We start from the raw sequence: 17,257 nt of genomic DNA, 5'->3' as shown, positions 1-17,257 counted from the left end.
ATTGGCGCTGTTTATGGGCTGCAGTCAGCCTGTTGACGGGACATCACAGGCTGCTGCAGCCAATCATAGACCTTAGCAGTTGACTGCTGAGGTCTGTGATTGGCTGCAGCAGCCTGTGATGTTTCATTCTTCCATCAGGGAGAATGGAGACACAGAACTGGAGGTGCGGAGCATCCGGCCGATTGAGTGTAGGCCATTTTACTCTTTTGGGGAATGGCCAGGTGGATTAAAGGAAAAAAAAAAACTTGTAAAAACCCATTTAACTAATAAATTCTCTTAAACAGGGGCACATTTATATTTTTCACAGATTTCATGTTTGTAATTTATATTTTTCTACAAGAGTCTTCATATATCATATATTAGATAGTTCAGAAATACGGTCAGCCGATTGTGACAATGAAGTTAATGGAAAATCTGTATCATACAGTATATAGTACATCACACATAATCCAGTATATCCCATTAATATTTTTTCTGTTACTGGTTTACAGTGATGACTGGGTAATAGAATCTAAAGATGGCCATACAAAGTACATCAATATCGACTGGACCTGCCATTTTAGTGGGACTGGCCACTCATGTAATGTGTATGGTTGTGCTTTGACTTTGCCCTGATGGCAGATGTTGGGGAAAAGAAGGCTGCCATGCATATTAGAGAAAAGTCACCCGACTATCTTATCTGTATGGGAGCTTCCAACAGATGATGTCAAGGGAAGAAGGTAGGACATGTAGAAATTCAGTGCCCAATCCTTATGTTCTTGGGAGATAACCTGCTGCCAGAGGTGTCTGGCAGTGAGAGACTTACGCCCCTCTTTCCAGTCAGAGCATGTTTGTATGGGGGTATTTGTATGGGGGGTGGTCAGGAAGAATCACGGTAGGCTATATGAGCGTTCTGATGCGTAGGGCTAGCTTAAGAATGCATGGACATGGAGAAAGTCTTACAACAAAACAAATTAAAGTAATTATATAGGATATTTCATTCTAAGCAGAACCCTTATTTCCAGAGGCGTAACTTGAAGCTCCCGGGCCCCAATGCAAAACCTGTACCAGGACCCCCAACTATAATGCTTTATTCATAGTACTGGGGTGCCTATATGGAGAAGAGAAGCCTTATGGGCCCCCTAAGGCTCCTGGGCCCGGGTGCAACCGCATCCCCTATAGTTACGCCCCTGCTTATTTCGGCTCGTAATTAGTGTAGAACTGGCCACTTTCAAGATCTTAAGTGATGACTCTGAGCTCCCCAAGAACCAAGGAAGGGGTCTGTATTGACTCTTGTGGGATATCATTATCCCGAACACATATTGCAAAATTACTCGGTTGTGCTTTGAGTCAAACACCTTGTATAGCTACAAGTACAGTATGATGCAAAAGTTTGACCACCGCTGTCATTTTTGGTTTTTTTCACACAACTTCTAAAAGGAACCAGCTAAAATCTGACTTAATCAAATGTATCCACTGTAGAGGTTGTGTTATCTGGTAGTCAACAAATCAGGGGTAAAAATAATTCTGATACCCTATTACCCAAAAATTGGCCAGTAGTGAAGAGTATCAGAAAAGCTACCATCCTTCCCGCAGGGCCAAGTGCAAAGCATTGGACTCACAGTAGATAGTGGGAGTCCATCACACCCCACGCTAAACAGCCCACGGACTTGAACAACTTCCAGTAATGGGTTTTTGAGAATCGCCTTTCCTATTTAGTTGTCCCAAGCATGCCGGAGTATTAAAATTTTGATTATATAATATTTCACACAAACACAAAAAACTATTAAAAAAACTCTTTCCAATGCATGTTGCACTGTACATTTTCAAATTTGGTCACAATGTTATCTATATAAGCTGACAAATATTACTGCAAAAAAAAAAAAATCCCGGTGTGGCCTTTAAATGTAGAATATATTTTATTTCTACTCAATAAAATATTTAATATACTGTATATTATAAAAATCTATAAAAAGATAAACTATTTACATTTCTAAGAGATTACAGTATTTTTAAAATGATCAAGATGCAGTAGATTTTTACATTTGTCCTAAGGTTACGCAGCAGAGATATTGAACACTTGCTGCTGGATCCCGCTACAGATTACAGTGTAATCGGCATCCCAGGGGCGGGACAATCTGTGATCAGCCAGCCTGCTGTCCTCGGATCCTGCTAAAAAAAAATTTGGATTGTCCATTTTAGAGAATCCTTATAAGCTAAAAACTTAAGGGGAATGAACATAGCATAGGGTGGACTAGGCATTGGATGTCTGGAACAACGTAGCTATGGCAGACGCTATTTTCTTAGGTTTCCATTATTTGTATTCTCTGGTATTAAATTCAAGTGGAAGTGTTAAAAATGAAAAAAAAAAAAGACTATAGTTTACAAAATAAAGGAAGACATATCACAAATTCGTACAAAGAAAGAAAGTAGGACATCCATATAGTAGGTTCTTGAATGACTTTAGCACCCCTTTAGTGGCACAACCTGGAAAATCTCTGGGGCTTGCTGCACTGACCATGGAGGTAAACCCTGGAAGATTTCTGTGGACAGCTCTAGTGCTGAAATGTGCAGAGCACTGAGCTGTCATCTGAAATCTTCCGGGGTTTTTACTGCATACTCAGTGCAGCAAGCCCCAGAGATTTCCCTGCCATAATATGGTAATAATGAAGCTGCCACTGAAGGGGTCAAATGGATATTCCCATGTTGGACATTTATGACATATACCTACCACCTCTGAGACCTGTACCTATGTCCAGAACAGGGGGCTAAGCTCTGCGACTAAGAAAGGTTGAGATTACAGAAAAAGGCGAACTAGCTATTCTACGTGGTTTCCGCAACTGAAGGGTTCGCTTCCACCGGAGTTATGGAAGCAGTGTAGAACAGCTAGTTCAGCTACTGTATTTACTAATTTCAGCCACGGGTTGAAAGAGTAGCATATGAGAAGCAGAAATCCACTTACCGTGTCTCTCTAAGTGCCGTGGGACCGCGTTATGACTGAAGTAAGGTAGTACGGCCTATATGAAAACATACTCAAAGTGGCCTCAATCTGCTACGCTAGTAAGTCCTCCACCATTGTCTGCAAGTATCAATCTTCTTTTGACCTCCTTCGAGTATGCATTCACATAGGCCGTTCGGAACTTACATTTCCTTACTTCTGTCACAGCAACGGTCCCAAGGCAATTAGATAGACTCGGTAGGTGGACTACCGAGGGGGCCACAACACAAAATTGAAATCCCAGTTCCAGTGCCAATAGGAGCCTGTACACCATACCAACATGTAGCGCACTTATGCCTTCCTATTCAAGTACGCTATTGTTATTTCACTATAAGACACCAATATTGAGATATAGGATTACCAGACATGGCTGAATTAGTCTTTTTGACTACAACCTGTATAGTGGGACATATCTCAGTCTTCCATCTGAGGTATACCTTGGGAGGTTCTCCCAACATATACTCCACATGGAAGACTTTTAATTAGAGATGAGCGAGCATACTCGCTAAGGGCAATTACTCGAGCGAGCATTGCCCTTAGCGAGTACCAGCCCGCTCAGAAGAAAACATTCGGCTGCCGGCGCAGGTGAGCGGGGAGTTGTGGGAGTGAGCAGGGGGTAGCGGGGGGGAGAGAGGGATCTCCCCTCCGTTCCTCTCCGCTCCCCCCCCCCCCCCCCGCCGCTCTGCGCCCCCAACCAGCACCCGAACCTTTTCTTCCGAGCGGGCAGGTACTCGCTAAGGGCAATGCTCGCTCGAGTAATTGCCCTTAGCGAGTATGCTCGCTCATCTCTACTCTTAATGTGATTTGAACAAAGTCTTAGGTTAAATTATTCCCAAACCAGACAGTTATGAAGAGGTTACTTTCATGAAGGTATTTTCGTAGGCGGCTATAGATATCTTTGCCTTAAGTGGTCCTCTACATCCTAGATTCTTAACCTTTGGGGATACATCCCATGTTTTTTAAGAGGTATTCGCACTGTCTTTATGTTGTGCTCCTAATAGTTGAGGCACGGTGTGTGATCATAGTTCTGGAGGTACTTTCAAGGAGTGCTTTTCTTAGTAATATTAAAAAACACTACTCATTTGCTTCTTGGGACAACTTAGTTGCCCATCATTGGGTTGTCTCCTCTCGGAACAAGAGGTTGGTATCTACTCAAAGCCTACTAAGACTGAAGTTCTAAGATATCTAAAAAGTAACAAATTTTGCCTTGATTTTTTTTTTTTACTATCTCTACGTAATGCAACCATTTCTGAAATCCTCTGTGGAAGGAGATCGATAGATTCCTACTATCCTTTTTTCCTCTGAGTATATGTGTAAATACAGTTCAATTTCGTAATATCTGATGACATATCTCAAGGTTCATCTTCACTTATTTTATGTATAAGGTCACTAGTGTGTTGTGTTATGACCACTAATTTTGTATAATGGCCACCAGAATAACACTCTATGCCACAGTGTTGAAATTTTATATCTTGTACCTTCTTTATTACATCCATCCATACACACAAAATGTTTTCATGGTAAAAAAATACCAATGGATGAGTCAATTTTGGAAAATAGATAAGAGCAATAATTATTTTCAAAGTTATTATTGTACATAAATGTTTCTTTATGGCTCTCATATCCACCCTTTATTATATAATATATATATATATATATATATACACTGTTTCTTGGTATTAATTCTAAGGGGGAAAAAAAAAATTACCCGTCTGTTCACTTTACATTTCTGTAACATAAATGCAATAACGTGGAAGGGGAAAACGAAGATTTACCACTGGCTTCTATCATGTTCATTCCAAGATTCCCTTCTGTAAGAAGTCTCTTTGAAATTTTATGAAACTGTATATTAAAAATATCAAAAAGAAATGGTTTGTCCTGATTTTTTTAAATTTTTTTATAAGAAGAGCTCTAAAGTAAACCGAAAGAGGAAAATGCAAAAATGAGGTATACAATGGGGCTTTAACATGGGGCTATTATCGGTCCATACGAATGTTCGTTCCCATAACTGCTAGGTCTACACATGACAAGCGATTGAATAGCGAACAGTAAATTGTTTGTTTGTTGCCGATTGTATCCTTTATAATAGGCCTAAAGGTTACCGCCTGTTAGAAACACATTCACTCGCTTAAACAAGGATGCGATGCTGACAATAATGGTAATGGATGGGTGCATGTTCAATCTTAACCCTCTCCAATCCACAGTCTGATGTCTTCCTACATTCTGATTGAAGCTTGTACAGCTCCAATGTCAGAAGACGTCCGACAGGGTATTCTTACAGTCTATTGCCAGCCACTTCACTGTTGGTGCCTCTCTGGCGCACGCAGACTGGCTTTAGCCAGCAGATGGCACTGTTGTATAACAACAAAAAGAGAAAGCCTTTTAGGAAACCCCGAATCCAAAATTGGATTGAAAAGGGTTAAAATGTGCACAATTTTTTTTGTGGGGCCATTTGCTCTCAGACAATTGCCAAATGTAAGGGTATTTTTAGACAGGACGACTGCTGGGCGCTTGACAGCTGTGAAAGCACAGGACCGAATCGTTCAGTGAATGGAGGCAGAGTGGCCCGTACATCTCTATTGGTCAGCTGCCCACCTCCACTTACTGCAAATAGGTAGTCATTCAAAGATGAACGACTGCCTGTTTATGGTGAGCGAGAAGTCGCTAAGTAGTAGCTAATTGTTCTGTTTCAGCACACTGAAAGACTAGTGACTACTGAGCTACTTCTCACTCAGTGCCCTGTTGGATGCCATGTGTACAGGGCTAGACGGTCACCCGTAACCGCTCATTAGTCTCCAGAATAATGGCTCAATCAACCCATGTAATAGTACCCTAAATAGTCCTTAAAACAAGCACTGACCAACTTGTACATCCTTGATTGACACTAGTTACTGCCAATTAATCTGGACCCTAATAAACAGCATTCTTATGCACAGGCCCAGTATTAGAGCGCTACAAGTCATACCGATGTCATAGGGTCGAGGGTACATTGACCCAAACTCACCTATAGGAGTTACAAAGTTTCACTTAGAAATAAAAGGGCCTTATTTAATAGGTAATGATGTGTAAAGCTGGTTCCTAACATGAATGTACAGGCTCCAAATAGTATTCTGTTGACTTTCGCCCGTGAACCTACTAAGTACCTGGTAATGCAACAGTGTACAAGATGAAGATCAATGGACATAAAGATTTCATGGACTCTGATTTCTGATTTTGTTTACCTGTACGGGGTCCAGATAGTTATGATATGAATGTATCTTCGTGTGCTACATACCAAGAGTGATTGATGCTGGATAAAAATCCTTAGTGTCTGACACGGCTTGAAAGCCAGAACTATTTTTTGGCACCAGAACACAGGGCTAAAACCCCTGAGGTCTTGTCTAAAGGCCTGCTGACTTTTAAGACACTCAAGCAAGGAATGAAGACCATCAAGAAATCTTAAAGAGAAACTCTAGAAGACATGAAATAACTCAACCCCCCCAACACAGGCCGCATGATGACAATGGTCCTCTATGTCCCTCTAGGCCATCTCTAACTTGGTTTATAAACAAGCATTAACGCAACGTTTCTATATGTGGGTTTTTATCTCTGGGTTGTCTCAATTACCGAAAACGATATTCATATGGAACCGCTGAAAGTAACCATTCACTCAAATGAAGACTAATATAATCTCCGTTTGACAAAAGTTTCCGTTAATTTCCGCTATTCCAGAGAACACAATAGCATTATTGTCTCTGTTTGACTAATTAAAATGAATGGTTCTGTATGAATACCATTTTTGGCATTTGCGATAGAACAGAGAGACGGAAACCCACAGCCTATACAGAAATGCTATGTGAATGCCCCATACCTTCTAGATAGTAGAAATCAGTATCGACAGGTATTAGATTTAGTAATTGCATATCCCATGATGCATTGTCCTGATATCGAAACGGGAGGTGTGGCTATATCATGTCTAGCAGATACTACAGTTATGTAGACTATTCCAAATTCTGAGTAGAGAAAGGCACAGATTCTGGTAAAAAAAAAAAATCACAAGAAAAGGCACAGGAGAGGCTGCAGGCTGCGCCATATGCAGCAGCATGCATGTCACAGGCAGTGTGTCAACTGCAGCCTATTGCCCGAGAGGAGATGACTGGTTGACAATAGCTTTACATCATTTACAGGAATCCAGTAACCAGGCGAGGCAAGGCTGGTCTCCAGCTGTCACCTTGTGCATTCTTGGATATCTATGTCACCCCTCCCAATCTGCAGAGAAGGTTTTGGAAACAGTGACCAAAAGTGTTTATGGAGAACCTCTACATAGAAGGAATGGCATTTGCATCTGAGCTCAGTAGCCTCATCCCTACGATAATGGATTTCAGTCTTCACCAATGGAAAACTGAATCATTTTAGATTTTGTTACATGCAATTCTCTAGGCTTGTATTAAGAGCCTCTTCACACTTCTTTGGAACTCAGTTCATATATCATTAGTATAGTGTAGATGTGCACATACAATATAGATAGGCCTATTTCATTAAAATCTTTAACCCTTGCCAATCCACTGGCTGGCATCTTAAGACATTATGATTTAAGGCTGTACAGCTCCGATGTTGGAAGACTTCTGTCGGGGTTCTCTTACTGTATATTGCCAGCCTCTCCTCTGTCGGAGCCTATACGTGTCGCCTCATGCAATACTGGCTTTAGCCAGCAGATAGCGCCATTGTATAATGGCAAAAAAAGACTAAGCCCCCTAGGTAAACCAGGACACAAATTGGATTAGAAAGGGTTAAAGGGATTTTCTCATTATTTGCTATGGATGATATATAATTAAGATGCACACCAAACAGCTGATCCGATGGCCCAATGTCAGTGCAGCAGGGCTGGATATTTCAATTGGAGCCGGAAATTTAATAGACGGCTTCACTTCTACTGAAATCAATGGGAGTGAAGCGATTACATTTCTGGCCCTGAGCCAGACGTCCACAGTGATGGTCAGGGCCAGAAATGTAGAACATGGCTTCGCTCCCATTGATTTCAATGGCAGAGAAACCTTCTAGTATACTTCCAGCTCTGACCACTGAAGCAGATATCCAGGCCCGCGCTGCACCAACAGTGGGCCGGAAGATCAGCTGATCTTGGCAGGGATCACGAGCGGTAGATCTCCCCAGATCTGCTGTCAATGAACTATCTTGAAGATCGGTCCTCAATAGAAAAAAGTGAGAAAACCCCTCTAATAATGTTCAGAATGTACCTTGCCTTTCAAACGTTGGCCTACTAACGGGCTCATTATGTTAAAAGTTATCGCATTGATGATACCTATAGGGAATCATTGTATCCAAGACAAATTGTACGGTGTTCATGGCTGAATTTAACTAGAACGATTTAAACCGGTGATCCAGTAAAACTTTTTTTGGAAGCTTCTCAGCATGAAGAAAAAACATTAAAAAAAAGCACATGCTGCTCACCTGATCTCCGCCTCTCTGGTTCCGACTGTGCCCTGCCCCCAGATTCCCGCTGCTACTTACTTCCTGCTGCAGGAGTTACATGTCCCTATGTTAGGACATCATCACTGCAGCAGGAAGTTGAGAGCTCCGAGGGACCAGGCACCATTGGAACAGGAGGAACAGGGAATCCAGTGATGCAAAAATATACAAAAAAAAAAAAAAAAAGACAACTGTAAATTATGTGAAAGGTTCATACTTGTGTTTCAATTGGTCTAAAAAGAAAAACGAAGCAACCTTTTATTTGACTTAAAGGGGCTGTCCAAGTACAAACTATTGATGTCTTGTCTGCAGAATAGGCCATCAATAGTAAATCAGTGTGTGTCTGCTGCCTGGAATTAGCTGTTCACCAGACCAATGTGCTTTTGCATTAAGCTGATTTCTACAGGAGGCAGACACCTCCGTTCCTATTGCAGTGGCCAGGCTGGATATTGCAGGCAAAGTTCTCATTTCTACATTTTCTGTAGAAATCAGCTCAATCTACAAAGCACACCAGCTTGGCAGACCCCCTGCCAATCTACTATTGATTGCCTAGTCTGAGAATACGCTTTCAATCGTCTACACCTGGACAATCCCTTTAAATTAAAAAGCTCCAATGCACATGTATTTCCATGCTAAAAAGCTACAGGAAAACCCCGTGTATGTTAATCATACTTTATTCTCCCTAAACTCCCCTAATTCTTATTGTTTTAGGCCCTTTTACACGCAATAATTATAGCTCAAAATTCGTCCAAAGGGCCGAAAAGAAGCGCTAATCATTACATGTAAGCATGGGCATCGTGCACTTTTTGGTTGAACGATGGATTTTAGTTCACTTAAAATCCATCCTTCAGCGGCTGAAAGACTGATCAGATATATTCTAATTGAATATATTTAGCTCATCTTTCAAAAGACTGCAGGGTGTTGTCCCCAAGGCATGTTTACACTAGCTGCCAGGAGAACAATGGAATGTGCCAGAAGCTGTTTACACAGCTGTGTGTGCGTTTAAACACAAGCTGGGCTCTGCAAACAACTCCAGAAGGTCCTTTTACATGCAAATGAAGATGATAAAGTGTTAATGGCCATTAAAGCTTTATGCAAATACTTCGCTAAATCTTTCAAGTTTTTGAAAGATTATCTTTGCATGTAGAGTTGAGAGTTTAACACTTACGAGGACAGGATTTTTTCGTAATCAGTTAAAACGGCAACACAAAGATCTGCACAGGCAAAATAAATGAGATTTCTCGTTGCTTCGTTTATATGCACTGGAACAATAAAAACTAGTTGTGAATGTGAATCTTCTACTTATATGGATTGTATGAGATTACGAAAATAAGTCTATATTATCTTTTTCCCCAAAGCAGCAGCGCTCTTCCCCATAAGACGTGTCCGTATTGCATCTTTTGTTCTCGGGGTTGAGAATACCCTTTTCATCATGACATGAGACCATTAGCAACAATCATCAAAAGAATATTTCAAATCGTTATCTTTAATTGTAACAATTAATTTACTTTTCCTTCTTCACTTTCCTTTGGTTTGATAATTCATTAATTTTCCTGTCTAGTTTTCGATGTAAATGAGCTTTCTTTATTGGGTCTAACGAGCGGTCTTTCTGGCCGCTTCCCGGATAAAGGACTCCTTCCCGGCTGATTCTGGCTCGTGCTTTTGCTTTGGCTCTGTCGCCACAGCCGTGAACCTAGAAGACACGATCAACATGGAAATTAGCAGACAAAACTTAGAATGGAATCAACTTTTTCGAAAGTTGGAACTAGGAAACTTATACAAACAAATACAGTGATGAGCTTCAAATCAGTTGTCTTGGTTCACAGAAGCTCATTTCAATTAAAGGGAACCTGTTTGGAGTTGGTGAATCCAATAGCAACTACGGAAGAATAAATTAGACAATGTTCCGAAGATAGTCTTGTTATAGTGCCTAATGTCCCCGTACCTTGAAAAATTAACTTTTTATCATTTTTGCACGGTATGTAAATCACGCCAGAATGGTCCAACAGTCTCTGCAGTCTGCGCCAATCCCCGGACATCTGTTCTACGAGTGATGTGGATGATGTCCCCTACTATACGGCATACGCAGTCCCCTCCAAATCTTGCACAACTATGGATTTGCGCATGCATCGGTCATTCAGTCCTATCATGGGCCTGAATAGGCTGGCTCTTCTGTACATGCTCTGGTCCGTGGAGCGGTGCAGATTCGGACGGGAAGGTGGATGATATGGGAAACGTCATCCACAGCCCTTATAGAGAGACTAGCCGGGGATTAGCGCACACTGTGGGAGGCAGAGACGGTCTGGGCCCGCCCACCGGACTGTTCAGGCATAGTTTATACGCCGTGCTGGGATGATTAAGACTCCGTTTTACAAGGTATGAGCCATTCTGGTGTATTTGGAATATTCTCTTATGGTTTCCTAGTTGCCATTGATTTCACCAGCTCTAAATTGGTGAGTAGTGCCTTTACGGGTCTGTTTACACCTTATTAATGATTCTGTCCAGGGTTTTTGTTAACCCCTTAGTGGTGACAAATACACCTTTTTACTGATTTCACTAACGGGCTTTAAACCTGCACATAGGACTACTGACAGCCAGGCTCCTGCTCTAACCACCAGATGTGGAGAAACCCAAGATTCTGGCAGTTTAACCCCTTACATGCCTCAATTAACAGGAACTGCCGCATGTAAGTAGAGTAAGGGGAATCCTTCTGTCACCCATCGGTACCCTGCAGTGGGATCACAAACTACCAATGGTTTCCCACAGCAGCCAGAAGCCTGACAAAGGCCTTCATGTTTGCCATGTAACTCAGCCTATTGGGCCCCACCTACCACAGAGTGTAATAGGCTGTTGTTATAGGCCTAGTAGAATGAACTACATAAGTAATGCAATGTACTATAATAACGATCAAACTATTGCATGTTCAAGTCCCCTTGAGGGAATAAAAAAAAATACTGTCAAAAAAGGCTCGATAAAGTGTCATAAAAAGATAAAAAATTCAGTTTTTCCCACAAAAAACTTCGTAATTGCATGAAATGCAAAAGAAAATGGTAAGAAAGCAACACATAAAAGGTATTAACTAGAGATGAGCGAGCATGCTCGTTTAAGGCCGCTACTCGATCGAATAGCAGTCTTATCGAAGGACTGTTTACTCGCCTGAGCTGCATGTGGGGGCCAGCAGGGAGAGGGGAAGAAAGGGGGAGAGAGAGGGGGAGGGAGAGGGGGAGGGAGAGGGGGAGGGGGAGGGAGAGGGGGAGGGAGAGGGGGAGGGAGAGGGGGAGGGAGAGGGGGAGGGATCTCTCTCTCTCCCCCAGCTCCCTCCCACTGCCCTCCCCGCATGCTGTTTGGGCGAGTACACAGTTACTCGATAAAACTGCTACTCGATCGAGTAGCAGCCTTAAACGAGCATGCTCGCTCATCTCTAGTATTAACACATTCTGAGAGCTGACAGAAAAAAAATGTTATCCGTCTTAAAATGCGACAATGCAGAGTCAATTGTTTTTCTTGCGCAAATGTTTTTATTGCGCAAAAGTTGTACAAAATAAAAAAAAAATCTATATAAAAACTCGGTATTGCAGAAATCGTACTGATTAGATAAGAAAAGTTATGTTTTTTTTACTAAATGTTGAATGCCATCAAAACAAAACCCCCCAAAATGCAGAATTTCCCCCTCTTCCCTGAAAAAAACGTATACAACACTTTATATGTACCCCAGAGTGGTGCCATTAAAAAATACAATCTGTCCCAAAAATAATGTCTTGCCATGAGACGATGACAGTCGCTTGGTCCTTGAGACCAAAAATAGGCTAGTCACTAAGGGGTTAAGCTTAACATTTAAAATCCCAAAAACTAACCCCCTGGACGTAAAACAGTGCGCCATTACCCTGTCAATCGATTCAAGAATATCCAGGAGGAGTAACAAACAGGTGGTACCATTCTCATTGCCAAAGGGGCGTATTCCTACACGCTCGGCGGTGAGTGTATAGTGTCAGCCTATGTAAGGACACGCCCCCTACTGGTAACACCCAGATGTCACTTTATTCCTAAACCTCTAGAAGACATAAGAGTCCAGGGACATATCTGTCCCTCCGGATCACGAGTTTATTTCCCGCATCTCCACGATCATTTACATATATATTTATTAGTGATCTTATATGCAGCTACTGGCGATGTCCCTTTAAACATATCACATGACTGCGCTATAAGCACCCCGTCTACAGACCGTGTGGTCCAGATAAGGCAGACAGTTCCCTCTCTTTGTGTTTCTGCGAACGGCGCTCAGCGTGTGATGCCGGCGCTGATCTATGGCTTTCTTCGTGATGCCGACGTGTTCTGAATGGGGATGAGCCGTGAGCGCCGATTCCTCATTATGACAATAATAAACCACTGAATGGGTCGGATATTACTCCATCACTATCCGTATATTCATCTGAAATGTTATTACATCTCGTACTAAACAGACTTGCCTTTTATTAAAAAAAAAAATAGCTGCACAGAAAATTAATTACAGCGTTCTGGGCAAACAAAGAAACTTAGAAACAATGATTTGCATTGCAAGAATAGAAAATGTAAAGAGCTACTTCAGATGGGCGCCATAAATTACTGCGGCGGTTATTGATGAAAATGGGTCGTTTCAAGTAAAATGTGACTAATGTTTTACAATTTAAAGGGGTTTTTTTCTATCACAATCCCATGTGCTGCAGACTATGGGATCTGTGCAGCGTTCATCCTGAGCCTCCTGATTCATGGGTGTATGAAAAGAACTCCTGCATAAGGGAGGGCAGTAGAGGAGAGTCAACGGGGAAAGGGGTGTTCGCTCTGAAGATGTTCAAGACAGAATGCGCCCCTTCGTCTTCAGCCAACTACTGGATGGACAATCATTCCGGAACTTGTCATACAGCTATAAAGATTCTAAAAATCGATCCAGGTCTGATAAAACACTAAAAGCAGGGGTACTTACCTGTCCAGCCCGAGCCCTGCGGTCCTCCGGTCTTTGTTGTGGAATGGATACCACCTGACCTCTACAGCCAATCAGAGGCAGCATCAGGTGCCGTTCTTCTGGCATTACATCTGATCGCTGTGGCCTCTGATTGGCTGTAGAGGTCAGGTGGTATCTGTTCCACAAAAAGGATCGGGATGAGCGCAGGGGTCGGGCAGGACAGGTAAGTACCAATACTTTTATTGCTTTATCAGGACTGGATTGATTTTTAGAAGGTAGCCTGGCGCCCGGACATCCCCTTTAAAGTCTATTCCTATGTGACAGACACAGCTCCGACAACAATTCACTAAATGGAAGGGCTGATGGTACGCCGATACCGACCCAAATATCAGTTCAGTTGGAGCAACGATGGTTTTTTGCAAGGTTGTTTGTAATGGCCTTTCCCATAGGAAACCATTAAAAAACATGACACGAGACCGAACCTTTCACAGCTCTTAAAGGGGTCTGTCCAGGATTGGGGGAAAAAAAAAGAAAAGGGGCTACCATTTTTTCATAAACATCAGCATGTCATTCCATGCGTATGTCTGGTATATTGATTAGTGTTCTTGTGTGTTGCAACTTTAATTGGCAGTGTCCCTTTAAACATAACCATATCACATGACTGTGCTACAAGCTCCACGTCCCATCTACAGACCGGGTGGTCAACTTCATTCACTTGAACGTGGGTGAGATGCAATACCAGACATCACACATGGTCAGACGTGGCACTGTTTCTGGGAAAACAGCTTTTTTCACAGGCCTAAACAAATCCCTTTAATCCCCTTAAAGGGTTATAAATTGTCTATCTTTTTTTGTACTACGTAAAACCAGATAGAAAAACATATTTGAATCTGTTTTTATTTTCTGATTGTTGGATTTTTTTAATCCGCTTGTATATTCACAACTATGGGGGCGGCCATGTTGCATGAGCTACATTTCACAGCATTTAAAGAGATACTTAAAGGAGATGTCCCGAGGCAGCAAGTGGGTCTATACACTTCTGTATGGCCATAATAATGCACTTTGTAATGTACATTGTGCATTAATTATGAGCCATACAGAAGTTATAAAAAGTTTTATACTTACCTGCTCCGTTGCTAGCGTCCTCGTCTCCATGGAGCCGACTAATTTTTGGCCTCCGATGGCCAAATTAGCCGCGCTTGCGCAGTCCGGGTCTTCTGCAGTCTTCTATGGGGCTCCGTGTAGCTCCGTGTAGCTCCGCCCCGTCACGTGCCGATTCCAGCCAATCAGGAGGCTGGAATCGGCAGTGGACCGCACAGAAGAGCTGCGGTCCACGGAGGAAGAGGCCATCTTCAGCGGTGAGTAGAGAAGTCACCGGAGCGCGGGGATTAAGGTAAGCGCTCCGGTGAGCTTTCTTTACCTCCCTGCATCGGGGTTGTCTCGCGCCGAACGGGGGGGGGGTTGAAAAAAAAAAAAACCCGTTTCGGCGCGGGACAACCCCTTTAACAGCAGCTTCATAGGCCATCCACACAATGGATAGGAGCAGACCCATTGACTTATATGGGAGAGTGTTGTATTATCTACTGTATACACAGGTGTCACTTTCAGTGTAATCCTATCTGTGATGTTAGTGAGATGACTGCTGAAAAGTTTTCTCTACTGAACAGGAAGTAACAGACTAGCATTAGGCTCTAAGATCAGTAGAAAGATGCAGGATTTTAGAGTTTAAAAAAAAAAAAAAATGGATTGTGACCGAAAATTAAAAAAAAAAAAAAACACCAAAAACTCATAAATATGTTGAACACAAAAATGTGATTTTTATAACAGGCCATTTTCGGATTACACATTCCCTTTAAAGGGGTTAACCCACTAAAATCTTACATTATCTATCCACAGGATGGGTAATAAATAGAGATGAGGTTAAGGCAGATATTCGAGGGAGCATCGCTCTTCTCGAGTATCTGCATACTCGTCTGAGCAAATGTGTGGGGGGCGGGGGTGAGAGAGAGAGATCGCTCTCTCTTACTCTCCCCCACCCCCTCCGCATTTGCTTGGACGAGTATGCAGATACTCGAGAAGAGCGATGCTCACTCGAGTATCCGCCTTAACCGAGCATGCTCGCTCATCTCTAGTAATAAATGGTTGATTGCTGGAAGTCCAACCACTGGAACGCCCATGTCCGTTCATCATAAGATCATAAGCATGGAGCAGCCCCATTCTGCTGTGCGAACCGAGCAGTGATGCGCTTGCATAACCACCACTTCTTTCACTTCTACGGCACTGCGCTCGGCCATCTTCAAAGGCAGTGAATGGAGTGGTAATTCTCCATGTGCACTGCCACTCCCATTCACCTGGCGGACTCCAGCTGCACCGTTCTCATGATTGGTGGGGGGTCACACACCGATCAGACACTTAGCACTTATTCTGTGGATCGGTGAAAAATTATTTAGGTGGGATAAGCCTTCTAAATAAGTTGTCCCACCATAACAACTTATCCCCTATCCTGTGGATTGGCTGATCACAAGAACGGGGGACCTGCGTTCTCCATATTTCCCAAAGCAGGGTTGCCTCTTACCATTTCTATAACGTCACAGTGAATGGTCCCCTGGTCACGGCTCAAAGCCTACCCGTATGAATGGAGAGGTGGTCACACTTGTACACTGTTGACCATTTACCTCTATGCTGGAGAGAACAGAATACCGCACACTGGCATGGTTAACAAGGTACCTGTCCGATGTCCATTGAGTATCGCGCATGGGTCCTATTAATTGAACCCGTTCATGATACTCTCTAGGCATTGGACAGTTTCCTTGTCAACCCAACCACCCACCATGCAGTTGTGTCTCTCCATGCTGATGTCAACCATGATATTAGCTATTATATACACCGTACTGGGCAATTATATGAACCCGAGAAGAACAGTCTTGACCAAAGCAGCCGTTTATGATGGTTTACACATAATTGATCAGATATACTGCTCACTACGAGTTCTGCTGAGTTATCCGTGCGTCTGGCCGGCTTCCAGAACATTCACATTCTGCAGCTTTTGTTTGGTCTCGCACTGATTGTAATGTGTGACAGGATCAGACAAGGCTCATTCAATCTGTCTTCGTCCCTGTGTGGTAACGTCAGCAATGTACCAACCTCATAATTCCCTTTCAGATAGTATCTGGAACACACAAGCAAGCAGAAGCCTAATCTAATGGATGTCACGAAGAGCGAGCCGCTCTCAAGATCACATTCTCGGACAAGCGGAATTAATGAAAGGGGACATGCTCACAGATGCCCACGGTAGCTCCAAAATTGGTGATGGATTTCGAAGACGACTGTTTTGTCAGTAACGATCGTGGCGTTTTAAATGTTGCCAACTTGCAGACGTGTCTCATGACCTCTACTTTGTGTAGAGTAATTCGTATGTATGATATAGCCTCCACCATCACTATAGTACAAAGAGTGGGGTTGGTCTGCAGTAGCTTACATACTTGTGTCGAGGACAGCGCCTCCCCAACGGTACTGCAGTAAAGGGGCCAGCAGGCAATAGTTGTGGGGATAGTGAGGTCAGACACTCCCCTATCACATACGGATGGCCATCAATGTTATGTCCCAAAAAACGTCTTTACTCCTCTACGTATTGATTATCCTACTTGCAGCTGCCCCGGCCGTAAGAAACCATGGCCAAATCTGGGTTGGCAGAGGACCGTGGGCGTAAAACATTTGCAAGATCCCCTTCTAAAGGTGGATAAGATCTGGGGAATCCCAGTTTTCCCCAGTAGTAGGTGAGCAGTCTATATTACCTCTATAAAATAGTGACCGTCAAGGGCATTACTAGAGGTCGCTGAGTGCTATAACAAACTTTTCAAAAAGCTCCCTGCCTT

At 42.8% G+C, this 17,257-nt stretch overlaps 1 protein-coding gene across 1 annotated transcript in view; it reads right to left on the bottom strand.

Moving 5' to 3' along the window:
* Nucleotides 1–9,348: 9,348 nt before the first annotated feature.
* Nucleotides 9,349–17,257, bottom strand: part of IGHMBP2 (immunoglobulin mu DNA binding protein 2) — a 63,067-nt gene continuing 55,158 nt past the window's right edge. The window contains exon 15 of the mRNA XM_066583210.1: nt 9,349–10,136. Coding sequence (XP_066439307.1) covers nt 9,948–10,136 — 189 coding nt within the window. The 3' untranslated portion in view covers nt 9,349–9,947. The remainder of the gene's footprint in view (nt 10,137–17,257) is intronic.

This window comes from Eleutherodactylus coqui, chromosome 11 (genome assembly GCF_035609145.1).
Source record: "Eleutherodactylus coqui strain aEleCoq1 chromosome 11, aEleCoq1.hap1, whole genome shotgun sequence".
In the NCBI taxonomy this organism is placed as follows: domain Eukaryota; kingdom Metazoa; phylum Chordata; class Amphibia; order Anura; family Eleutherodactylidae; genus Eleutherodactylus; species Eleutherodactylus coqui.
This window is presented reverse-complemented; position numbering and strand designations above follow the sequence as displayed.